The sequence below is a fragment of the Vipera ursinii genome (genome assembly GCF_947247035.1).
Source record: "Vipera ursinii genome assembly, chromosome: 2".
NCBI classification, from domain to species: Eukaryota; Metazoa; Chordata; class Lepidosauria; order Squamata; family Viperidae; genus Vipera; species Vipera ursinii.
Window position 1 is genome coordinate 251,723,086 of NC_139513.1, and position 25,712 is coordinate 251,748,797.

General features: G+C 37.0%; 1 protein-coding gene across 3 annotated transcripts in view; it reads left to right on the forward strand.

Moving 5' to 3' along the window:
- Positions 1–25,712, forward strand: part of CHD1 (chromodomain helicase DNA binding protein 1) — a 76,637-nt gene that overhangs the window by 22,799 nt on the left and 28,126 nt on the right. For all 3 annotated transcript variants that reach the window (XM_083354537.1, XM_083354536.1, XM_083354538.1), the window contains 12 exons: positions 1,213–1,438; positions 7,493–7,593; positions 9,241–9,419; positions 12,331–12,458; positions 14,217–14,433; positions 17,909–17,998; positions 18,571–18,761; positions 19,541–19,729; positions 19,849–20,011; positions 21,983–22,135; positions 22,260–22,331; positions 24,352–24,501. In XM_083354537.1, coding sequence (XP_083210663.1) covers positions 1,213–1,438; positions 7,493–7,593; positions 9,241–9,419; positions 12,331–12,458; positions 14,217–14,433; positions 17,909–17,998; positions 18,571–18,761; positions 19,541–19,729; positions 19,849–20,011; positions 21,983–22,135; positions 22,260–22,331; positions 24,352–24,501 — 1,859 coding nt within the window. The remainder of the gene's footprint in view (positions 1–1,212; positions 1,439–7,492; positions 7,594–9,240; positions 9,420–12,330; positions 12,459–14,216; positions 14,434–17,908; positions 17,999–18,570; positions 18,762–19,540; positions 19,730–19,848; positions 20,012–21,982; positions 22,136–22,259; positions 22,332–24,351; positions 24,502–25,712) is intronic.

Here is a 25,712-nt window from a genome sequence, read left to right on the forward strand (position 1 = left end):
AACTAAGCTGCTCCCTGTTAAATGCCAGGCATGAGAAGGTGAAAATCTCCATTGAGAACTTCTGAGAGATAACAGAGATACAGCAGATAGCACTTAACCATTTGGCACACAATGTATCTCTAATTGCAGATAGTCCTTATTTAACTACCACCATTGAAAGCAGCAGCTCTGTTGTTAAGTGAAGCAGTTGCTAAGTGGGGAATCTCATGATGGTAACTTCTTTCCTTTCCACTCTCCCACCCTTTGGAATGGTCAGCAAGAAGGGATTTTTTTTCCTTTTACATTTATTGGAGAGAAAAGGATTATCAGAGAGTAAGAAGGCACACAAACAGCCATGCATACAGACTGGTGTATTCCTCATTGTGTCTACTTACTCATTTGTTATCTCTTCCTCTCTACTCTTTCCACTTGTATGAGGGGGAGGAAGAAAAAAAAACAAGTAAGGTACAGAGGAGATATTATTACTTGTCTCCTCCCAACTTGTTTAAGCATTTTCTCCTCTCTGCAAGGAAGGGGAAAAGGGGGGGAATCAAATGATTTATCTCTCCTGTGTGGCTGACCTGCTTTTTTCTTCCCTCTCCCCCTCCATTCGGAGTGGAGAGATTTGAGAAGGGATCACAAGCAAGCAAGCAAGCAAGCAATGGGGAATACAATGGGCAGTTTGAGTAGAGTGCTTGCAGCTCTCAGCCCGGAGCCTACTCATGGCTGCTACCTTTCAGTGTGTATTTTTTGTTGTGTGCCTGATTACTTTCTTGATAACCCTTTACTCTGCAATTTCTCAATTCTGCAAGGGGCAGGCACAGATGTTGTGTATTAACTGTAAATGGTAATCATGTGACTGACATTGCAAAGGGTGTAAACCTGAGCATTGGTCATAAAATTATTTTTTCATCAGTATTATAACTTTGAACAGTTGCTGAACAAGACAATCAGTAAGCAAGATCTACCTGTATGCTAATGATTGCCCATCATGAAGAGGAAACTTCAGCTAATCAGCATCTCTAGTCCAAGGTCCTGACTTGGTATCTTACAGTAATCACGATAGTTTGTTTTAGATTGATTGAAATTACATTAGTCAATTCTTTGGTAGAATAATATTATTTTTGTGAAACTTTTAATTTGACACTGCATCATATGATTACATTAAATTCATCTGATATTTTTCTACCTAATAATAGTACAGTTTTTTAAAACTATGGCTATTTTTCTCAGCAACTGGTGCTACAACCACTATCTATGCAGTTGAAGCTGATGGAGATCCAAATGCAGGACATGATAAATCAAAAGAACCTGGTGATATGCAGTATTTGATTAAATGGAAAGGTTGGTCCCATATTCATAATACCTGGGAAACTGAAGAAACTCTAAAGCAGCAGAATGTTAGAGGAATGAAGAAACTGGACAACTATAAGAAAAAGGATCAGGAAACTAAGCGTTGGTGAGTGCTTGCAAATTATCATAACATATTTTTAACATAATACTTGCATGTTATATAAGGCAAATGTAATTAAATAATTTACATTTTCAAATTCAAGGTTTGTCAGTAGTCTTGATCGCCAAATTCAGGATATCTTCATTGGTTTAGCACAGATAGGCAATCTTGGCTCTTTTATGACTCAGGAATTCTGGGAGTTGGTCCATGAGTCATAAAAGAGCCGAGGTTGCCTACCCCTGGTTTAGCAGAAGAATGAATAGATTTTATTTGAATGTAAAAAAAAATAATAATACAAGTAGTCCTTGACTTACAATCCCAGTTGAAACCAGATTTTTGTTGCTAAGCAAGGCAGTTGTTAAATGAGTTGCACCTGAATTTATGACTTTTTTGCCAATGTTGTCAAGTGAATTACACAATCATTAACTGAATCAATGGTTTCCTCACTGATTTTGTGTTTTGGTAGCCGACTAGGACAGTATAAACTGATTATATGGCCATGGATGCTGCAACTGTCATAAATGCATGCTGATTGCCAATTTTTTATCATGTCACTATAAGGATGCTGTGACAAATCATAAGCATTAGGACCAGTCATAAGACATTTTGTCAGTGCCACTGTAACTTCGAACAGTTGCTAAATAAATGGTTGTAAGTCAAGGAATCCCTGTAAATCCATGTAAAATTAAACTTTAGAGCAGGGTTTTTTAACCTTTTCACAGATTGTACCACTTTTCGGACATGACAATATTTGAGTACCACCAGTGCTTAGCAAGGTAGCAAAAACTTGATGACTAAAAAAAGAGGGGCCAGGGATTTGGGGTTTTACTGATTAGATTCATTTGTTATTATAAAAATGGCTATTTTATAATATTATTGAAAAGTCAAAAGTTCATGTTCAATGTTAATGCTTTCTTCTACTGCAACAGAGGAAGTCTGTTTTTCCCTTCTCCCCCCTTTTTCTTCCCCACTGTCCTACTATTTGCTTTTGTATTTTATTCTATAATCTAATAAAATATTACAAACTGTACAAAAAAGGAAAAAAGTACCAGTTTTAATTTCTTGGGTGGCTGTTCCTTTGCTGAATCACTTTCCCTTTGCACTGACAAATGTATGATGAATTTATCCATGTTTATTAATATGCACCACTACCAGCCTAGCTCAGGGCTTCAAACTTGGCACTTTTAAGACTTGTGGACTTCAACTCCCAGAATTCCTCAGCCATCATAACTGGTTGGGGAATTCTGGGTATTGAAGTCCACAGGTCTTAAAGTTGCTAAGTTTGTAGACCCCTGAGCTAGCTGGTCGGAGCTTCTTAGCTCTGCTTCCACAGTGTAGTAAGAATGCACCCTCCCCCCCCCCAATCCCTTCCCTGTACCCTTAAAGACACAGGAATCAAGTGCAAAGCAAGAAAGGCTCACAAAATAAACACATAAACTCTGCTTTTTTTTCCTTTAAGCTGCCTCAGGCATGTTACTTGTCACAATGTTGCAATCTGGGACTAAAAGGCTCCTGCAGTTAAAATTAAGCCTGTTTACCTTGTCAAAGGAAACTTTCTAAAAGCCATAGACAGACAAGAAAACTAATTACATTTGTTTAAAGGGATTAAACACTTTGGACTCATTGCTAAAATACAGACTAAAATATTCCAATAATCAAAGCACATAAAGGAGCCTCTGAATTACAAAACTCTGTAAAAAAATCCTGATGGTAACCCAATCAAGCTGCTAGCTGATCCAGAACTAAATAAATCCACCTCCTTTCTGACATGCCAGCTTTTCATTTCATCAGCACTGATTGCATTCTCCTGGCTGGAGAAAACAGGGGACCCTTTCTTCCAGCAACAGCTGCTGCTTCTTCTCTGGCCCTGTTTCCTCCTTGCCTGCTAACCTCTCCTTCTCTTTCCCTGTTGTCTTTTTTTTCCCCTTTCCCCGCCCAATCCACTTCCTTTTATAGCCTCTCTTCTCCTCCCCCCCTTTTTTCTTCAGTTTACCTCCAGCTCCATGCTGCTTTGGGAAGCACCAATCAGCTGGAGCCAATTAGCTGGAGCTCTATCGGCTCCTGGACTTCTGGCTAGCCCAGACAGTCCTGCAGCTGGTTCTCCCTCAGGCTTGGGTCGCTTTGGCTCATTCCCCTCCCTTGCTACACTTGGCTAGCAGTCACATACCACCTGCCACATGGCAAAGTAACAGAGGCAGTATGTGTACCACCGGTTGAAAAGCCCTGTTTTAGAGGGATACAGCTTTACCATATTTTTAAACATATTAGATGAAAATAAATATCCATCATCTTTACTGAACACTTAGGGATATGTTATTATTCTAAAAAGCTATTTAATAAAGTGGAATCTGTTAAGACAATTCTGCTGAAGTTATGAACATATAGGGTTGCACAGTATATCTCCTGCCATAGTCTGCATTAGGAAATAATAAGAGAATAATTCTTTACATTGATTCATGTTGCACAAAATGTGTAAAAATTAATATTGAAAATTTTATAGTCAGAAATGTACAGCTGAAATATTAGCTGTGCAATATTATTGGAAAATGCATTGTTGATTTTTTTAACAATAGTAAACATTACTATTTTAGTACTATTTACTAAACTTGGTTGGCTAAGTTATAATATGTTGGTGAAAAGATTCATTTTATAAAAATGAGATGACTTCAGTCTACAGCAAGATGGTGGCTTGTTTTTAACTGTATGAAAAAAAGATATTTAATATAACTTAGTTCTGGCTCAGTTATGCATAGTCATTAAAATGTGACTAAGATTCCAATTATGGGTGTACATGAAATAGAAAATCTTTAAAAAAAACAAAAAAGAAAGTCCAGTTGCCTCTTGAAAAAGCACCTTTAGGACAACTGTGACCTGGATGACTGAGAATCTCCATAGACTTTTTAAAAACACTGAAAGCAAATCATGGATTCCAGAAATTCTGCTTGAAGCATTGTTGGGTCAGCCTGAATTCAGCAGAAACAAAACCCCAGACATTTTAGTTGTTTCAGGAGTTTTTAGAGTTTTTAAAAATCCCACCTTTATTAGTTTTATAAATAACTCAGGTTGGTGAATACTCTTCCTTCTCCTATTTACTCTAGAACAGTGATGGCGAACCTTTTAGAGGCCAAGTGCCCAAACTACAACCCAAAACCCACTTATTTATCACTGGGTGCCAGGTGGGCGTGGCTGTGGTGGGTGAGGTCACCTCAATATCGCTCGTGGGGAGGGACACCTGTGGGGGGCAGCTGGTTGAAGAGGGACAGTTGCCACCTCTGAGGCATGGTGCGGGTGCCCACCGGGAGGGCTCTGAGTGCCGCCTCTGGCACCCGTGCCATGGGTTCACCACCACTGCTCTAGAACAACAACTCTGTGAGAGGAGTTGGGCTGAGAGAGTGACTGATCCAAAGTCATCCAGCCAGCTTTCATTCCTAAGATTGAACTAGAACTCACAGGTTCCTGGTTTATAGCCTGTTGCCATAACCACTCAACTAAACTGGTGTAAATCAAAAAGTTTTAACTGAAACAAAATCCAGAGGGATTCTGGAATTATTTTATAGGGCGAGTAAGTCAAGATTTGTGCATGTCGCCCCATCTTCTTCCAAGTGGCCTTTGTGCCAACCCAACTATCTTCCCAGCACTCTCCCCTTTCAGCCACTATCAATCCATATCTGACAAGTCTGACCACCCGTTTTCCCAGAACTTTGCCTCTTTCTTTTCCCCTGCCCCAATTTAACCATCAGTGCCAATGTATTAGCCTGTGTGCACATTTTTAATTATGAAACTGACTACTGTAGCAGTAACAGGTTCTCAGCATGCCTATTCAATCGGCTTGTCTGTTATATAATCTTCACAGCCTGTCCTTTCCCTTAGCCATGACTGTTAACCTCCATACCTGCTATTTTCAAAGAAATTCCTTAGCTGTGATGTTCACACACTCTTACCCACACATTCTACTTTATATACAGTATTGTGGTGTTTTGGTCCATATCTAGAGTCATACAATCCTGTTTCATTCTCATTACAAATTTGGTGGGAGGGATTTTGTCCCACTCCTTTTTGCAGATCCTCTCCAAGTCATTAAGGTTTCGAGGCTGACATTTGGCAGCTCAAAACTTCAGCTCCCTCCACAGATTTTCTATGGGATTAAGGTCTGGAGACTGGCTAGGCCACTCCAGGACCTTAATGTGCTTCTACTTGAGCTACTCCTTTGTTGCCTTGGCCGTGAGTTTTGGGTCATTGCCATGCTGGAATACCCATCCACGACCCATTTTCAATGCCCTGGCTGAGGGAAGGAGGTTCTCACCCAAAATTGATGGTACATGGCCCTGTCCATCGTCCCTTTGATGCGGTGAAGTTGTCCTGTCCCCCTAGCAGAAAAACACCCCCAGACCATAATGTTTCCACCTCCATGTTTGACCGTGGGGATGGTGTTCTTGGGGTCACAGGCAGCAGTCCTCCTCCTAACACGCCGAGTTGAGTTGATGCCAAAGAGCTCGATTTTGGTCTCATCTGACCACAGCACTTTTACCCAGTTCTCCTCTGAATCATTCAGATGTTCATTGTCAAACTTCAGTTGGGCCTGTACATGTTTTTTCTTGAGTAGGGGAACCTTGCAGGCATTGCAGGATTTCAGTCCTTCATGGCGTAGTGTGTTACCAATTGTTTTCTTGGTGACTATGGTCCCAGCTGCCTTGAGATCATTGACAAGATCCTCCCATGTAGTTTTGGGCTGATTCCTCATTGAAACTCCATGAGGTGAGGTCTTGCATGGAGCCCCAGACCGAGGGAGATTGACAGTTATTTAGTGTTTCTTCCATTTGCAAATAATCACGCCAACTGTTGTCACCTTCTCACCAAGCTGCCTGGCGATAATCTTGTAGCCCATTCCAGCCTTGTGTAGGTCTACAATCTTGTCCTTGACATCCTTAGACAGCTCTTTGGTCTTGGCCATGGTGGCGAGTTTGGAATCTGATTGATTGATTGCTTCTGTGGACAGGTGTCTTTTATACAAGTAAGAAGCTGAGATTAGAAGCATTCCTTTTAAGAGAATGCTCCTAATCTCAGCTCATTTACCTGTATTACAGATACCTGGGAGCCAGAAATCTTGCTGATTGATAGGGGATCAAATACTTATTTCACTCATTAAAGTGCAAGTCAATTTATAACTTTTTTGAAATGCACTTTTCTGGATTTTTTTGTTGTTATTCTCTCTCTCACTATTAAAATAAACCTACCATTAAAATTATAGCCTGATCATTTCTTTGTCAGTCAGCAAACGTACAAAATCAGCAGGGGATCAAATACTTTTTTCCCCTCACTGTAGGATCTAAATACCTTGATATCAACTGAAAGTTCTTCCTATGTCCTCACTTTCCTGATACTAAGGTTTACGTGGTATAATAAAAAGATTAGATCTTAGGCCGTGAAGTACATGTCAACAGGTCCTGAAGTAACTGTTAGCTAGCCTTCTCTTTTTCTTGTTATTCTTTTTTATAAATTTGTTTATTTTATTATTTATATCTAATAATATAATTGATAAAAATCAATATCCTCATTTATATTACAGTTTTCACAGCTAATCCAAAGCAAATGAGGGTTACATTTTTTTAAAAAATAGTAGAGATCAACTAGTAAAAAAAAATGAAACAACCTTCCCTGAAAATGGATGCTGGGAGGTGAAACTAGGTTTGAGGGTTTGTTAAATCAAACTGTCTTTCAAGATCTTCTTAAAATCAGGCAGGAGAGTTTTACAGATCTCCTGTATAATTATAAACCATTTTTAGTATCTTGTCAGAAAGATAATACATAAAGGCATTATATTATAATCTTTCATATTATCCCAAATCTTTGTCTAAATATTTAAGGAAGAGATTTGTGTAGGATAGCAGTCAAGAAGCCACATTATTTATATTACCCTTTGGGACCCAACCACTGGAAGTTACAATTCTGTAAAAGCCATATATGGGGTGGTTGTCATCTCATTAGAGTATTTTCATACCTTGAAATCAGTAACAATGTTTTTTTTTAACAATGTTAACATTGTACATATTTTGTTTCCAGGCTGAAAAATGCTTCTCCAGAAGATGTAGAATACTACAACTGTCAGCAAGAGCTTACAGATGATTTGCATAAGCAGTATCAAATTGTAGAGAGAATTATTGGTAGGTGATATAACTTAAAACTTGAAATATACACGATTCAACTATATTTAAATTCATAATATTTATCTAAATTTCTTTTAAATGCATTTTGTTTATTTGCTTAGGCTTAAAAGCCATTGTTATTACAGTGATTCTGTTAAAAATTGCTTACAGCCTGGGTTTTGCTGAAAACAATGCTGTCGAATTTGTAAATGAAGTAATAGTAGAGAAATATAATTACTTCACCACTTTCTCTCACAGCATAAGCTTAAACATTTCTTACCCATTTTGATAACCCATATTTGGTTGCACTCATCTTTAGCCTTTCCCAAATCAAAAATTTACTGGATTGGTGACTAGGAGGAGGCCATTCAGGAGCAATTGTGTCAATTGCCAGATATAAATGGGCAGACCAAGTATCCTACAGAATGCACATCAGAGGATTCGGGAAAATCTTCAAGAAGTGCCCTATGAAATTAGTTGTTTGGGATAGTGGTTGAATAGTTCCATCCTCACATTACATATCTGATCATATGTAGCTTTCTAGACAATAACTACTCATCCTCTTCCTCCCCTACTGTGGATTATGTCTAATGCATTATTTTTACCCAGATGGGCATATCTCCAAGAGGAACTCACTCCCTTTCTCTTCCTTATGTATCTCAGTAATACATGCCAAATCTATCTGCTGATCCAAGATCAGAATTTGAAAGAGAAAGGGTATATTATGGAGAAACCTGGCATTCAGTAACAATAGTGAGCCCATAGTATAGCAGTGTCCCACTACTTGGTAACCAAGATGAAGTGGAGAAAAAAGGCATTGAAATAGGGCAGCTCATCCCCTATCTCCTCTCATATCACTACTTTGATACTATCCTTTCCTCACTCCCTTCCATTCTCCATTCTGATAACTCATGGAGTCGACCAATTTACTTACTTCCTTATATTCTTCCGGCCTCAGTCAACCCTTTCTCCCTGTGCTTTTCCATCTCCTCTGCCCCCCTTTGTGGAGACCATTCATCATTCTTGTTACCCTCCACCTCTTGGGGAGTATTTTGCATTGTATGCCCTCTATAAGTGACATAATTGTCATCCACCCAATTCTTCCTACTTCTGAATTCATTCAAGCTATCCTGTTCTTTAGCTTTTCCTACATGCACTTCACCTTTGGTCCTGATTTGGGGGAGAAAAGGACCCCTTTTTTGTGAGCTACTGTAGGGTTCAACTCTCACCCCACCTATTTAGCATCCTCATGAAACCATTGGGTGAGATCATCCAACAATCTCCTTTCCCATGTACTTTCTGCTGAAGTTGTCTCTGCCTTTCCCAGGCTTATCCTCTGGTTGTCCCTTCGGCTTGCATTCTTGTTTTTTTCATTCAGTCGAATTCCTACTCTGATGCTGTTTGAACTTTAACTCCCATTCACAGATCTCCAACCAATTAACCATTCTCACAAAACATTTTTGGTCACGATTTCCATTTTCTTTTTTTTCCTTTTGCAAATCTTTCCATGTTAAACAATTACATCCACTCAAATCTAGCACCATTTCAGGACAGAATGAGCGTATATTGTATTTGAATCAGGTTTTGTGTACAACCTCTTCATGGTTCATTATTTAAGTGAACAGGGGTAATGTTGCTTTTCGTTTTTATGCTTATTTTCTATAGCCCATTCTAATCAGAAGTCAGCAGCAGGTTATCCAGATTATTATTGTAAATGGCAAGGTCTCCCTTACTCAGAGTGCAGCTGGGAAGATGGAGCTCTTATTGCAAAAAAGTTCCAGTCACGCATTGATGAGTATTTTAGTAGAAATCAGTCAAAGACTACTCCATTTAAAGATTGTAAGGTAGGTAAAATTTAAATATCTTTAAGTAAATGTATCATATTCAGTGTTTAAAATAATATTCTATATCTGGTGTTTTTATTGTGCAGATGGGAGTCCATAAATAAAGGCGGGTATAAATCAAATAGATATGAGTTGAGTGATCCTTAGTATAAACAAACATATCACATCATAAGTGGTGATTCAGACAAGGTTGCCTTTATCCGTAACAATATGCCAATACAGAAACTGCATTTTATTTCAAGTATGAAACAAAACTTTCCTCCTGAGAGTATTCCAAATTGATTGCATTCCATTGGGATAGCTATTCAATCCACAGTAAACAATGGCAACTCAGAACAAGCCCTTGGACTCTTGTTTTCGATCATGGATCATAAGATTGGCATTCCACGATGACTGTTCCTGGTTAACCAACTTATGCAAAAACTAGCAACAGGGAGGCTGTTTAAAATACTTTTGAAAACAAAAATGTAATCATAGGTAACAATGGAATCATTTAAATTCTGTGAAAAAAACTTGAAAAGGGACGTGTTTCACCAACATTATCTTTGTCTCTTTCAGACCTAGGTCTAAAAATAGGTAGGCTAATTTATTTATTTAACCAAGCAATCAGATAATAGGAAAATAAATAGGGGAAAAAGCAGGAATATTAAATACTAGTATTAAATTGCTTTGGCTACTGAGTCTCCATTCTTAGAGGGTCTGAAGATATAATCACATGGCATATTGTGTCATATGCAGTCAGCTCTTATTTTTGCAGCCATATGAAGAGCAAGTACTGTAAATGGCATTCATTTAAATCAGGGGTGTCAAACTGCCAGCCAGATGAATCATAGCGAAACCGCACCCACCCTGTTGCCAGTAATGGCAAAAAAAAAAGTCGCAATATGTCGTGACACATCACATGACGTTACAAGTTTAACACCCCTGAATTAGATGGATTATTTCTGAAGTGTAAGATGTAGTAATAGGGACAGGTTGATTTAAAATTGATTTACGGCATCTGTAAGATGTTGGTGGCAATCTCAGTGCCTTGTGAAAAGATCTTGGTTCTTTTCAGAGGTAAGACCTTCCTGCACAATCAGGTGCAATTTGTGGACAATGACAAAATATCTTAATAGCAGGGGTGTCAAACTCGCCACATCACGTGACATGTTGCGACGCATCGCGACTATTTTTCCTTGGTTGGAGCTGGCGTGGGCGCCGCTTCCGCATGATGCATCTGGGCCGCGGGCTGGCAGTTTGACACCTCTGGCTTATAGCCTGCCTGTGATATTCCCAAATGATAAACCAGCTGATAAATCCTAGCTGTGGCCTAGCATTCAGGAACAAGAAACTGCTCCTCCTGGTGATCTTTAGCTTCAGCCAATGGACTTCTGACAGAGGGAAAGGGACTTTATTCTGACAGGCAGAAGAATCTTGGGCTAGGGCCAGGAGTTCCCAACACTATCATGTGTTTGCAGCATTGCTGCCGTAAGATAGTGCCATATTTTTAAAAGTTTTGTTTTTACATTAGTCATTCTTCATCTCCTGTAACCAGTAGAACTTGATTTAATTCATTGTCTCATTATTTTTCATCCTCTTAACTGCTTGATTATTTCTGCCACTCATAGCTGTTTTCAAATTGGAATTTGTATTGGGGGAAATAAGAGTAGATTGACTGTATTAGACCTAAATTAATGTGGACGAGTGGAGTTACCCTGCATTTAAAAGCAAAAGCTGAATTATGTATGAGGTATGCAGCAATAAACACAGCAGCCCTATCACCTATCATATGTGCATTCTTCTAATTCCCCCAAGCCAAGAAGTAGGTCTTCCTGGGGAAGGAGCTTGGGGGAGTGTGTCCTAAAGAGGTTAAACTGAAAAGCAAAATAATAGGAGAATGAGATTTGTCCATCTTTTAACAGGTGCCCATTACATTGGCTTGAAAAGTAAAAAAGAAAACTGAAGAGCTACATGCTTGAATTAAATTGGGTCTGTTGCTTGCCTTAGGACCAGATAATTTTAAATGATTAGCAGCTGTGAATCATAATCTAGTTTCAAGTGCTTTGTAGCAGTCCTGGTCCTAATTTCTCAGCAAAGTGTAATCAGACCTAAGATGGTTTTTCATTGTGCCATCTGTTTAAATACCTGTCTGTTATTTTTCTCCAATACTCTGGTCCCCAGATTACATTACATTGCCTCCCCCCACACACACGCACATACAATACACATACCAAAGGCAATACAGATGAGTAGAAGCACTTGTTCCGTCCTGTCCCTGGGCAGGAAAGAGGGAGAAATTAAAGCAGAAACTGCCAACCCCATACCAAAGTACTGGTACAAGACAAATTTGTTATCAATTGCCCAAAATAGCTGAACATTTGAAACAATAGTGTTCAAAACAGGAATGTGATGTTTTGAGTTTGGAATACTGAGAATAGGTGTTGCAAGCTCAAAATGATTTATAGTTGGGTGTTTTTCTAAACTAATTATGCTTTTTTTGAATATGATTTAATAAGAATTCAGAAATTTTTATATTATTTCTGTAGTTTTTTTTTTAATTCCATTTATATCCCGCCCTTCTCTGAAGACTCAGGGCGGCTTACAAGCTTAGCAGTAGCCTTCATTCTATGTATATGCCTGCTTATTAGGGCTTTCACACACAGCCCAAGTGGCATTATTACAAAGTCAGCTTAATTGCCCCCAACAATCTGGGTCCTCATTTTACCTACCTTGGAAGGATGGAAGGCTGAGTCAACCTTGAGCCTGGTGGGATGCGAACCTGCACTAATTGCAGGCAGCTGGTGTTACTTAAGGAGGCATTAGCCCACTGCTCCACCAAGGCTCTTGAATGTCAGATAGTATAAAATTAAGGTTTTTAGTTGGAAGTGAAATGAGGAATAAAAATAATATTTCTTTTTTACTTTGGTAGGTTTTGAAGCAAAGACCAAGATTTGTGGCTTTAAAGAAACAACCTAATTACATTGGAGGTCATGAAAACCTAGAGTTAAGAGATTATCAATTAAATGGACTAAATTGGTTAGCCCATTCATGGTGCAAGTAAGTACATATTTAAAATCTTTCAACACTATATTAAAATGTATATATATATGCTCTGTTCAGTTTTACTAACAGAGAAAATAAGAGTCATAGACATTATCATTTACCTAATTATTTATTTATTTACTTTGGTCTTTAACTGGCTGGACTTCTTGCTGCAGAGTTTTGGAACTCTTTTGTCATTGCCTTCTTCCTATGAATGAGAGAATGATTTGCCCAGTCACCCAGCTGGTTTTGTGCTTAAGGCAGGACTAGAATTAATAGTCTTATGGTTTCTAGCCCGGTGCCATAACCACTATACTAAACTGGTTTTCTTATCTGCATAAATGTGTTCCATCCATACTTGAAGGTGCAAAAATAACTATTATATTGTAAAGATATTTCAGGATTAATATTGGCACTTTGCAAAATTGAAGCATATTGGGGCATTACTACATTTAGAAATAAGAATCTTGCATTCTGTACATGTTTAACCCAAAGTACAGTTTTAGGATCAGATAAAATATATTCTTTCCCTGCTCCTTAGGATTTTAAAATGTATTTAATAATCTAATTTAGCAAAGGGGGAGAAAAGTACTGTTGTCTTATTAAACCATGAAGATCAAAATCTTGCCAGCCAGTTATATAGCAATAAACTACACCAAAAGAGAAAATATATCACGTGGTGGTTAACTAAATTCGTGTGTGTGTGTGTGTGTGTGAATGAATGACACAGTATCTTACACATTATATAGCAAAGGCAAATTCAGATGTTTTGAATAATAGCTTTTAGGAAAAGAGTTAAATGATTACCGTAATCAAAAATAACAACATACTAGCACTAACCTCCAATGATTAAAATTCAAAGTATGCTATAAATATATAGTATATTCCAGTATATACTATAAATATATAGTATATACACTCCAGGTAGGTTGCAGTTCTAGAATATGACAGCACTGGAGTATAATGGATTCCTGGGAGCTTCACATTTGATTCTTCTCAAATCTTTGGCACTTAATTTGCCTCTTTTTTTCTCAACACGTTTCTTGCGACCCTGTTGACTATTTGCAACAAAACATTTGATGCTTGTATGAGCACACCCCAATATCTTAGCAATTTCCATAGTGATTCATCCCTCTGAAAGACTTTTTACAATTTTTGACTTTTTAGAATCAGTTAATTTTTTTTTTTTGGCTCATTTTTCCTGAGGAAAAGTAGCTGCCTAAATAATTATGCACACCTTGATATAGGGTGTTGATTTCCTTAGGCCACACCCTCCCTCATTACACATATAGACATCACCTGATATGCTTATCTCCAGTAAGTATTCAAGTTTATGCAGCTTGGAAGTGGAAAATGTGCATGAAAATGATGATATGGTCAAAGTACTCATTTGCCCAACAATTGTGCACACAACGTAAATGGAAGGGAAGAGGAGAAGGTGGCTACCAAAAAGGGGTTATTTATTTATTTTTTTGCAGAGAAGGTAAATTGGTAGTTTTGTAACTTGATTCTTGTATCATTTTTTAATAATCTGTCAAAGCTTATGCAATTAAAAATGTAAAACAAAAATCTTTTCAGAGTTTTAGTCTGTCCTTGATTCCATGTGGATTAAAATATGGATAAATATTATAAAAATAAGTAAATGTGAAAATTTAAATGACTATATTAGTCAAATTTAGAAGGTAATGCTATCATAATAATTTAATTTAATTTCTAATACATTGGAAATAATGTATGTGATGTTTAACTTATTTTGTTTGTGCCTCTTTACAGGGGAAATAGCTGTATTCTTGCTGATGAAATGGGTTTGGGCAAAACGATACAAACCATCTCCTTTTTGAATTACTTATTTCATGAGCATCAGTTGTATGGACCTTTCTTGCTGGTAGTACCTCTTTCCACCCTGACATCTTGGCAAAGAGAAATCGAGATATGGGCTCCCCAGATGAATGCTGTAGTTTATTTGGGAGATATTACCAGTAGAAATGTGGTAAGTGGAATTGTATGTTAATGGGAAATACACATCTGGAAGTATTATTACTATTATTACTATGCTATCTATACTGAAGAGTTTTTATGTTAATTTTTATTATTTGTAATTCATTTTTAGATAGGCATTAATTAAAATGTGACATTATTTAATAGTTTGATATTTGAGCAAGAGAAAATAGACTGTAAAATAGGAAATAAATCTCATGTGAAATTTGTATTTATCACATCTGTTTACTCAGCTACAGATAGAATTCAAAACTGATACCATGGTTGGATAGCCTGGTTTTTGTTTTTTCATTTGATACTTAATGAAATGTTTTATCACAAACAATACATTGACAGAATTGATTAGCCACTTCACCCATTATTATTTTTCAGCTAACATCCTTTAAAAGTGAACATGAACATAGTATTTAATGTTTTGCTGATAAAATGTAAATATTTCTTTAATATAATGTAAGGAGCTAGTTTTTCTAGGTGTAATATTTTTTCAGCTTTTTTCTTTTCCCCAAGGTAATTACCTTGATCCACAGCTTTTTTAGCAAGCAAGAACATTTGGAAATTTGAAAACAAATTACAAAATCTGGGGCTTTCAAAAGAGGCATGGGGTGACTATTAACAAAATAATTGCTATGTGTATGGCATAGTCAGACCAAAACAGGAAAGAAAATATAAAAGATGTCAATAGATCATGTCTCTGGGCACATTGTCTCTTGCTACAGATATTGTGTTGGAAACCTCCTTACAACCATTGTAATAATTATTTGATGAAGTCATTATACAGTTTTGCATTCTAAAAGAGTCAACATTGGGTCATTAAATGCTAGAAAAAAAGTCTACGAAAAAGTGTGATAGAGTTCTACAGTAGAAAGTTAGTCCCTATCCCAGGGGCAGGCAACTATGGCTCTTTTATGACTCATGGACATCAACTCCCAGAATTCCTGAGCCAGTCATAAAAGAGCCAAGTTTGCCTACCCTTGCCCTATCCAAACATTGTTCTTACTTACACCAGATAATTTAGATCTGAGTTTTAAGAAAGAATTCTAGAATTCTTTCTCTGTACTGAATTCTACATATGAATTCTCATGCCAAAAGGCAAGGCAGGAATCAAACTATTTCAGATTAATTAATACTGTATCTACTTTAAGATGGAAAATATGAAGTACAGGAAGCAGAATTTAAAACTTTACTGTCATTAAATATCTACTCCATTAAGTGTGTATACCTTCTTTTTCAAAATGAAGAGTTATCAATACATGGTGCTTTTTAAAAAAATGTGATTACATAGTTTTTCATGTAATTAGCAGTGAACTTTTATGTGAACAAAGAAAAGGGCAGAAATTCATCTGTTTTCTTTGTTGAGATATCAAATAAATTTCCAAACTAAAAATATTCAGAGGACAAGCTACTTACTTAAAATGATAAACAAAAGTTTGTAAAAACAAAAAAAGTATCTGCTCACAAAGAAGAGCTCTTAATTTCAAAATATTTAATGTTCAGGTGATAAGATGAGACATTCCATGGAAATAATCCAGAAATAGCTCTGTAATTGGGAGATTAGATTCTTAAAGAATCAGTTCATCTTGTTTCTCAGTGTAAATATGGAACTACTTTCATAATTCCTAATAATTTAGGTTGTCATCCTTTTTTTCATTAATATATGTTTTCTTGGGAAGTAGGGTGATATTGTGTTTTATGCCTTGGTGGAGCAGTGGGCTAATGCCTCCTTAAGTAACACCAGCTGCCTGCAATTAGTGCAGGTTCGCATCCCACCAGGCTCAAGGTTGACTCAGCCTTCCATCCTTCCGAGGTAGGTAAAATGAGGACCCAGATTGTTGGGGGCAATTAAGCTGACTTTGTAATAATGCCGCTTGGTGTGTGTGTGAAAGCCCTAATAAGCAGGCATATACATAGAATGAAGGCTACTGCTAAGCTTTTAAGCCGCCCTGAGTCTTCGGAGAAGGGCGGGATATAAATGGAATTAAAATAAAAATAAAATAAATAAATGCAGTGGTGGGATTCAAATATGTGAACAACTGGTTCTCTGTGTGGATGCCACTTCTGGAAGTCCATTCTGGGCCTGGGCAACAAAAAATTAGCTACCAGTTCTGCCAAAGTGGTGTGAACCGGCTGAATCCCACCACTGGTTTTATGCTATATTAAAGTCCAGAGAGCCTTATTCCTACTATTTCAAAAGTAGTTCTACCTTAAACAAAACATTATTTAAAAATAATTGTTGCCTTGTTAAACTATTAGCAGATGCTTTAACAGAGAATCTTATGAGATCATCTAGCCAATTTTTTTCCTAAAATAATATTGATCTTTACCTGATTCACCTTCTTACTCTAACTTCTAACAGACCAAAATTACAAGAATTAGATTTTAAAAAGTCTAGCTTTCTCCAATGAGATTTATAAGAATTAACGAGCCCCTTTCAGGAATGAAAGAGGCTTCAATTTGTTCATTAGTAAGTTTTGATCCTAATGTAAGGAATTCCCAAAAGAAAAGTAAATTTATTACAATACTAAATAATCTTTGCACAAAACCAAAAATATGGCAGAAAGTTTGGGAAATTGATGGCAACTGGTTTGTAGTATAATAATATCATCCTTGATGACAATATTTTGGCAGAATCCCGGATTTGATACTTTTCAGTAATCTGTGATGATTTCCAGGGTAATTTAGGCAAGTATTATTCCCTTCCTAAATGACATCACCTAAAGTTGGCTTATAATTTCAAAATCATAATTTAAACAGTTACATTGTGAGAACACCCCTCATGAAAAAGCCTCTAAGGAAGACAAACTGCCTTCAAAATGTTCCAGCTCAACACCTATTAATAATTAATAGTCTTTTCTCTGAAATCAACTACTCCAATTGGAAGTATGTTGCAAAAGGAGGCAAGAATCCTCAAATTATCACCTGGTCATCCTTTTGCATATTATTTTCAAATATTATGTATGCCAACTCTTGAAGAAAACTGGTGAATAGAGAATACCGAATCATTAACTCAAAGCTGGCAGGTTTTCAAAAACAATCACAACATATTTTATGATTTTTTATTCTGGTGTTGGTAGAGAAATACAGTTTTGGTTTATTTTCATTGGCATTTATTAATTTCAGAGCAACCTGATCATTTGTTTAGGATAATGAGAAAAGCTTTAGAAAACTGAAATTGCTGTTTTTAAAGTCTTTTGATTGAATTGCACTCTAATCTCTTCACTAGATGGATAATGGGTTATCAAGGATCTTTCCTAGTCTTCTTTCTCATAAGAAGTTAAACAGAGCTGTTTATTAATCATATTTCTTTGTTGTGTTCCTTTCCTGTTCCTCCATATATTATCATGTGTTTATATATGCAATTTGTGTTTGGATTGGTGGGTTTAAAATTAATCAAATTGTTTATATTAGCTGTTTCATAGATTTTTTTTTAAAAGAACTCTGGTCTTGTATCTCACTGAATTTGTTTATAGATAAGAACACATGAATGGATGCATCCACAGACCAAACGATTAAAATTTAATATCTTATTGACAACTTATGAAATTCTATTGAAAGATAAGGTTAGTAGATACATTGATAAATTTAATAGTTAATTTCTAAAAATTAAAACAATATTAAAAACATGTTACTTTTTTCAGTTAAAAATAAGAAACTAGATTGATTGTTATGATAAACACCAATAACTACCAAGTATGGCTTGGATATTTTGGACATTCCTCTTCAAAGATGAAGAAAGAGGTCATCATCAAAAGGAAGACTAGATGTTTCAGGATGCCTTTTATAACTACCTCCTCCTCCAGCAGACTGAAAGGGGACATTCTTAACAAGATTGAAAGAAAATGTGCACCTATGGGATCCATAATGTTCCTTTCCATCAGAATTTATGGGAAAATGTATGACTTTTCCAAGGCTGGTAGAAATAATTTCCATCCTGTTGAAAGGAAAACAGAAAAAAAGAAAACTAATCACCACCATCCTTCTGGGGCTTTGGATAAAACAGTTTCTCTGCCTTCTTATTATTTATTTACCTGTGTAATTTTTACTGCCCCTAATTTACTTTAAATTGCTATGTTAAATATATATATATTTCTTTTAAAAGAAAGCATACTTGTTTTTTTTTCCTTCTGAAAAGTCATTCCTTGGAGGCTTAAATTGGGCCTTTATAGGAGTAGATGAAGCCCATCGATTAAAAAATGATGACTCCCTCTTATATAAGACATTAATAGACTTCAAATCTAATCATCGCCTTCTTATCACTGGAACACCTCTACAAAACTCCCTGAAAGAGCTGTGGTCCCTGCTTCATTTCATCATGCCAGAAAAGTAGGTAATCATACTGACAAACATATAGTAAGGTTGCAATTTGGTTAATATTTATCTTGTTTTGGTGGGTAAAAACTTACCTTTCTGAACCACCTTATTTCAGTTCTGTTGTATTTGGGGTGCTATTTCCAGTCGGATAAAACTTGATAACTTTGCTACTTTATTATATTTAGACTTTAACTTTTTAAGAAAATCAGTTATTATTACATTGAGAAATTTAAACTGGCTTGTCTGGAGGTCATTTACAAATTCTCAGGAAGGCCACCTATTACATACATGGCTATATGGAATAATTTTTTCTTCAGAATTAATTTTCACTGGCTTTAAAGGAAAAAATATATATCAGAAATGTTGTAGACTAAAACCCAGTATCAGTGAACTGATTTAGGGTTTCTTCTTAACATAAATAGAAGGAATCTCAGTGCTCATTTTCTTGCTTACTATAAGGTAAGAATATATGAATGGTGCTACTGGGTGAGTCCAAATACCTACTTATGTCTTTGATGATCAACTAGATGCTTATAGAAACCCCACTAACAAGATGTCAGTATCGATATGTTCCCCTCCTTACCTCATAATTATTTAAAGATGTACTGTTAGTAATACTGGAGGTAACCATAACCACAGTTGAGTGATCATTACACAAGGACCATCAGTAATTCTTATGTATTTATTTTTGCATCCTGAACATGTAATGCTAAAGTGAAACTAATATTTGAATTAATTTAATCTCTTTGAATGTATTGCAAAGTAACAATGTGGGGAATTTTTTATTGAAGATTCTCTTCTTGGGAAGATTTTGAAGAAGAACATGGGAAAGGAAGGGAATTTGGTTACGCAAGTCTTCACAAAGAACTTGAACCATTTCTGTTGAGGAGAGTTAAAAAAGATGTAGAAAAATCTCTGCCTGCCAAGGTTGAACAAATTTTAAGAATGGAAATGAGTGCATTGCAAAAGCAGTATTATAAGTAAGTCATTTATTATGTTTATTAGAATGATGCAAAAATATGTGCAAATTGTCATGTATCTCTTGTTTTATGTTTTGTTTTCTACAGTATTGTTATCGACACTATTTTTATTGTCATAGGTGGATTTTAACAAGGAATTACAAAGCCCTAAGTAAGGGATCAAAAGGCAGCACCTCAGGCTTTCTGAATGTCATGATGGAGCTTAAAAAGTGTTGTAATCATTGCTACCTCATTAAGCCGCCAGATGATAATGAATTCTATAATAAACAGGAGGCCTTACAGGTAAATATCCATTAATTTTTTTATATGTACTCCAAGATTCACACATTATTTTGAGTCAGATTTAGTGGTTTGTCACTCAAGATTTATTTATTTATTTAAATTTATATGCCGCCCTTCTCCCTGAGATGCTGTTTTCTTGTACTTTTACAGTTATATTACATATATCTTTTTTCATTTATATAGTTTGCAAAACAGAAAAATAAATGCAAGAATCAAGCCTTGTTGCATTCTTTGACAAAGTGACTAAATTAGTGGATCAGGGAAATACTGTGGATATAGTTTACTTAGAATTCAGTAGGGAAGGGTCCCTTCCAATTCTGTTATTATATGTTCTAAGACTCTAAGCAAAGGAAAATAAGTGGATTGGTGATATCCATTTCACTTAAGCAGAACTCTGGCAAGAATGAATGGCTCTGGGATTTGGGTACTGACAATTTCAGGTCTTTGGTGTGGAGGGAGTTTTATGAGCTCATATGCTGTGCAATGGGGGGGGGTATTTTGTCACTCAAAAAGCAGGGGACAGTTGTGGCTAAAAGGGTCTTTCACAGCTTTGTATCTTGCACCAAGTATGCGTATTCCTGGATTGGGTAAGTGCTCTGCTCACAGTCACTCATCTGGCCATCTCCCAATTGGATTACTATAATGCATTCTCTGTAGGGTTGCCTTTAAGAATATTTGCCTGCAAACAACTGTAGCCTTACATGTTGATCACAGAAATTTATCTCAACATATTTTTGTGAAAGTGAAAAATGCCTATTAATTACTTATAATTATATTAAGCAACTGAAATTTTAAATTTGTTTTATGGTAACTGTTAGAAATCAAGCAAATAAGCAATAGGTCTGAAAAAGAGAGGCCCAGGAATCTCAGGCCTACCTTTTATAACAACTTTCTCATGATAACTATAGGTAAGGTTGAATTAGGAACAGGATACTAGTAGTCCTTGACTTACAACCATTCATTTAATGATAGTTCAAAGTTATGAAGGCCTTAGGAAAAGTATTTAAAGACTTGTACTCACATTTATAACTGTCATACCACCCCCATAGTCATGCGATCTAATTCAGCACTTGGCAACTGGCTCACATTCATGATTGGTTGCTCATCATAATTTGCAACCTTTTATATCAGTTTCCAACAAAAAAACACCTATTGGAAAAGCTGGATTCATTTAATGAATATGTTATTTGCTTAATGAGTGCAGCAGTTCACTTAATGACCACTGTAAAATTTGCCATAAAATCAGATCTGATTTGATTTATGACCACAATGACTTACAATAGAAATTCCAGCCACAATTGGAGTCATAAGTAGAGGGCTATCTGTAAATTCTCTCCACAAGGATAAATGTTTCAATGACATTGATGCACTGCCCTCAAAAATGGATGAGTGACTTAATTTGCAAGACTGATAATAAGGATAGATAAATACCAGAATCCGGTATGCTAGTGTATCTTTTCTATTTCAGCCTATGTCTTTATAGACTTTGAGATATTTAGAGATGGTCCTCCTTACACTGAAGGACTAAGATGCAAACTGGAAAATTCCACATGAGAATTCTATTTTATTAGGGGTTCTTAGGCAATTCTCTGCTTGGCTATCTTGTATGCAGCAGAAAAATATGAGTGAGTTGTCTCATAAGGTTGTGAAAAAACCATTGCTAGGTAGTACCAATACTAGTCCAAAGTGGACGCTATGTAGTATAATGAGTGGCTTTTAAAGAGAATGTTAATAATTGTCTTACCTTTATGCAATTTTAGTTTATGGTACATTTATATGGATTAATAAAGACAAGATTAATTTTCTGATTATGCTTTTTTATTTTTTTAGACATTGGGCTTCTAGTAGTTCTCATAGAAATGCATTAATATTGTCTTGTAAATGTAATCTTCCTGTCAAACTTTTTAAAAAAAAACAAACAAGAACAAAAACAGAAAACTGAAAGAGTAATACTTTATTTTTCATTTAAAGAACTTAATCCGGAGTAGTGGGAAGCTAATTCTTTTAGACAAGCTGCTGATTCGCTTACGAGAGCGTGGAAGTAGAGTACTTATATTCTCTCAGATGGTGCGGATGCTGGACATCTTAGCTGAATATTTGAAATATCGTCAGTTTCCCTTTCAAGTAAGAATGTTATTCTTTAGCTACATGACTTGTGACTGCATTTATTTCCATTACTGAATTATTCATTATTCATGCCTGTTTACATACTTACACAATTGTTTTCTTTCCCCACCTTCTCCCATAGAGACTAGATGGGTCAATAAAAGGAGAACTGAGGAAACAAGCACTGGATCATTTTAATGCAGAAGGCTCTGAGGTAGGCAGTTGTCTTTTTCGTTTTTTAAGATAATTGTTCTGTCCCAGGCTAAACATGCACAGACATGAGCAAGAAGAAAGTTCCAAAAATCAAGCAAGTCATGCTTTAATAGAGTTCAAAAATTTCCAAGTGTAAAGCAGCAGACAAAAAAAATAGAGTAGTATCCAAGAGTCAGAGTATAATAGAAGGTTTGTCAGCCAATTGAGGGTCTAAAATCAAAGTCATGGGATTCAAAAGTCAAGTTTCAAAGTAAATGGAGTCTGGGTTAGTGAATGGTTATGTCCAACAGAGAGGCTTGGCTTTGCTGCTTTACCTAAGTAGAGTCTGTGTTGATACCGTTCATTATGGGAGGGCACATGTCAGCCTTATGAAGCAGATCTGACAGTAAACATGACCAGAAGAATTAATTCTATTTATTGTAATGTTACATTAACATAATTTTGCAGGTCTGAAAATACTTCCCCTCCATCCCCTTTACAGCCCCAAAACTAGGGAGAGACTTTTCTAAGCCTCTTTTCCCATCCACATTCCTATTGTGGGCTAAACTGTCTTTTATCTGATTGTTCCCCTGTTGCATCTCACTGTCCTGTCTCCCAAGACCATTTTCACATAACATTACAGTGCTGATTCTTTCTTATGAAGAGCCTTGTAGAGCCCTTTTGCTCTATTTTCTTTGTGGCATACCCTTGCACTAGGGCAGGGGTGTCAAACTCAATTTCATTGAGGGCCGCATCAGCACTGCGCTTGCCCTCAGGGGGCCGGGTGGGTATGGCCAGGGTGGGCATGGCCTACTGGGTGGGCGTGGCTAGAGTGCGTATGGCCTATTGGGTGGGCGTGGCCAGCTCTACATCGTTCGCATCAAGGGTGCCTATGGGGGCCTGGGCAGGAGTGGGACAGATCTGAGGGTCTCTGGCAGAAGGAGGGTCTCTGGGCCAGGGCCAAGGCAGTGGGGGCCATTCCCTCACTGTTTCCAGGATGGCTTCGCGGGCCACATGAAACCACTTTGCGGGCCGGATCCGTCCCCCAGGCCTTGTGTTTGACATGTCTGCACTAGGGGCAGGGGTGTCAAACTGCCGGCCCGCGGGCCGGACACATCATCAGGAAACCGCGCCCACCCCATTGCCGGCAATGGAGAAAAAGCTCCGATCTGTTGTGCGATGTCACGTGACGTCACGAGTTTGGCATGTCTGCGTGACTAGGGAAGAGGCAACTCAAAAGTCCTCATCCCTGGAGGCCAGTGGTAATGCTCCTATTGATTACCAGAAATCCCATCATAACTTCCTGCAGGTCCTTAGAAGGTGTTATCTGTAATCTGTCATCTGTTAACTCTAAAACAGGTTGCTAACTATTGATCTCCTTGTTCAAGTCTTAGCTCGCCATAACAAGTATGAGACTAACAAAAAATAATAATCTTAATATGCTGTCTTTTTTTCCCCTTGTACACATGAAGAAACAAATGTTGGTGTGTTTAGAGATTCACCAAACACAACAGGTTTAAAATTTGTCATTATGGTAAACCCCTGATTTAACAGGCTAGTTTGGAAAGGAGTACCTGTTAAAGATAAATATCTGTCAAATTAGGAGTTTCTTGTAATCGTAAAAACAATGAATAGGCAGAGCAGGTAATAGAGCAAAGCTTTCATTCATCATCCTGTCTCTCCTCTTTTCTCTTTAGCAGCTGTCAGTGTTGCAGATCTCATCTGCGTCAATCTTCCTAGCACCTTTCTTCAGCTGCCACTAATCCAGTGCACATACATTTATTCAGTGCATTTTGCCCATTAAATTCAAAGTCCACTAAGATTAATAAGTTAACTTAGAAGTTTACTGTACTAAATTATGGCATTGATGTAAGTGATAGGGCTATCATATAGAGCTGCAAAAATCTAGAAACCTCTGAGGTTGTAGCAAAAAGATGCAGTCGACTCTTAAAATTTTCTTTCCATCTAACTTAAACAACTTAGCTCACACATATCTACTGTATCATATGCATTTTTTCACTATTTAATTCTCTTAATTTCAGGATTTTTGCTTTTTACTGTCTACAAGAGCTGGAGGTCTAGGTATAAACTTAGCATCTGCTGATACTGTTGTTATATTTGATTCTGACTGGAACCCTCAAAATGATCTGCAAGCTCAGGCTAGAGCACACAGAATTGGACAAAAAAAACAGGTTTGAAATTTAAATTCTAATTTAATTGTGGGGTATATCAGAGCACCACGAGCCATTTTTCAACCATTTTTACAGTGGCCATTAAGTAAAGCATGTGGTTGTAAGTCCAAACCATGTGATTATTAAATGAATCCATTGTCCTGAGTGGACATTTTTTTGCCAGAAACCAGTTTGCAAATTGTGGTCACCAATTGCCAAATGCCTAAAACAGGAGGAGGAGGGGGACTTGACATTTTATAAGACCCAGAAGTGTTTTATGGGCCATAAAGTACTCTTTCCAAGCATAGTAACTTTCTGAATGGTCATTAAACAACTGGTTGTAAGTTAAGAACCACATATATGATTCAAATGTAATTTGTGTAAATGTGAAGTGTGTAAAAGGGAAGTGTGTAGTGGGGTGCCCCAGGGCTCTGTTCTGGGCCCAGTGCTCTTCAACATCTTCAATGATTTGGATGAGGGGATAGATGGGGAACTCATCTAATTTGCAGATGACACTAAGCTGGCAGGATTAACCAACACTCCAGAAGACAGGCTTAAGGTACAGAAGGATCTTGACAGACTTGAACATTGGGGGCTATATAACAATGAAATTCAATGGTGAAAAATGTAAAGTTCTACATTTAGGCAAGAAAAACCAAATCTACAGATATAGTATAGGACAGGTAGTACCTTGCTCAATAGTAGTAACTGTGAGAGGGATCTCAGAGTCCTAGTTGACAATCACTTAAATATGAGCAAGCAACACAGTGCTAGGCTGCATTAACAGAGGGATAGAATCAAGATCTTGTGAGTGTTAATACCACTTTATAATGCCTTGGTAAGGCTACACTTGGAATACTGCACCCAGTTTTGGTCACCACGATGTAAAAAAGATGTTGAGATTCTATAGGGTACAAAGAAGAGCAACAAAGATGGTCGGGACTGGAGACTAAAACATATGAGGAACAGTTGCTGGAATTGGTTATGTCCAGTCTAATGAAGAGAAGGATGAGGGGTGACGTGACAGAGGTGTTCCAATATCTCAGGGGTTGCCACAAAGAAGAGGGAGTCAAGCTATTCTCCAAAGCACCTGAAGGCAGGACAAGAAGCAACAGATGGAAACTAACCAAAGAGAGAAGCAACCTAGAACTAAGGAGAAATTTCCTGACAGTTAGAACAATTAATTAGTGGAACAACCTGCTTCCAGAAGCTGTGAATGTCTGAAATGGTAT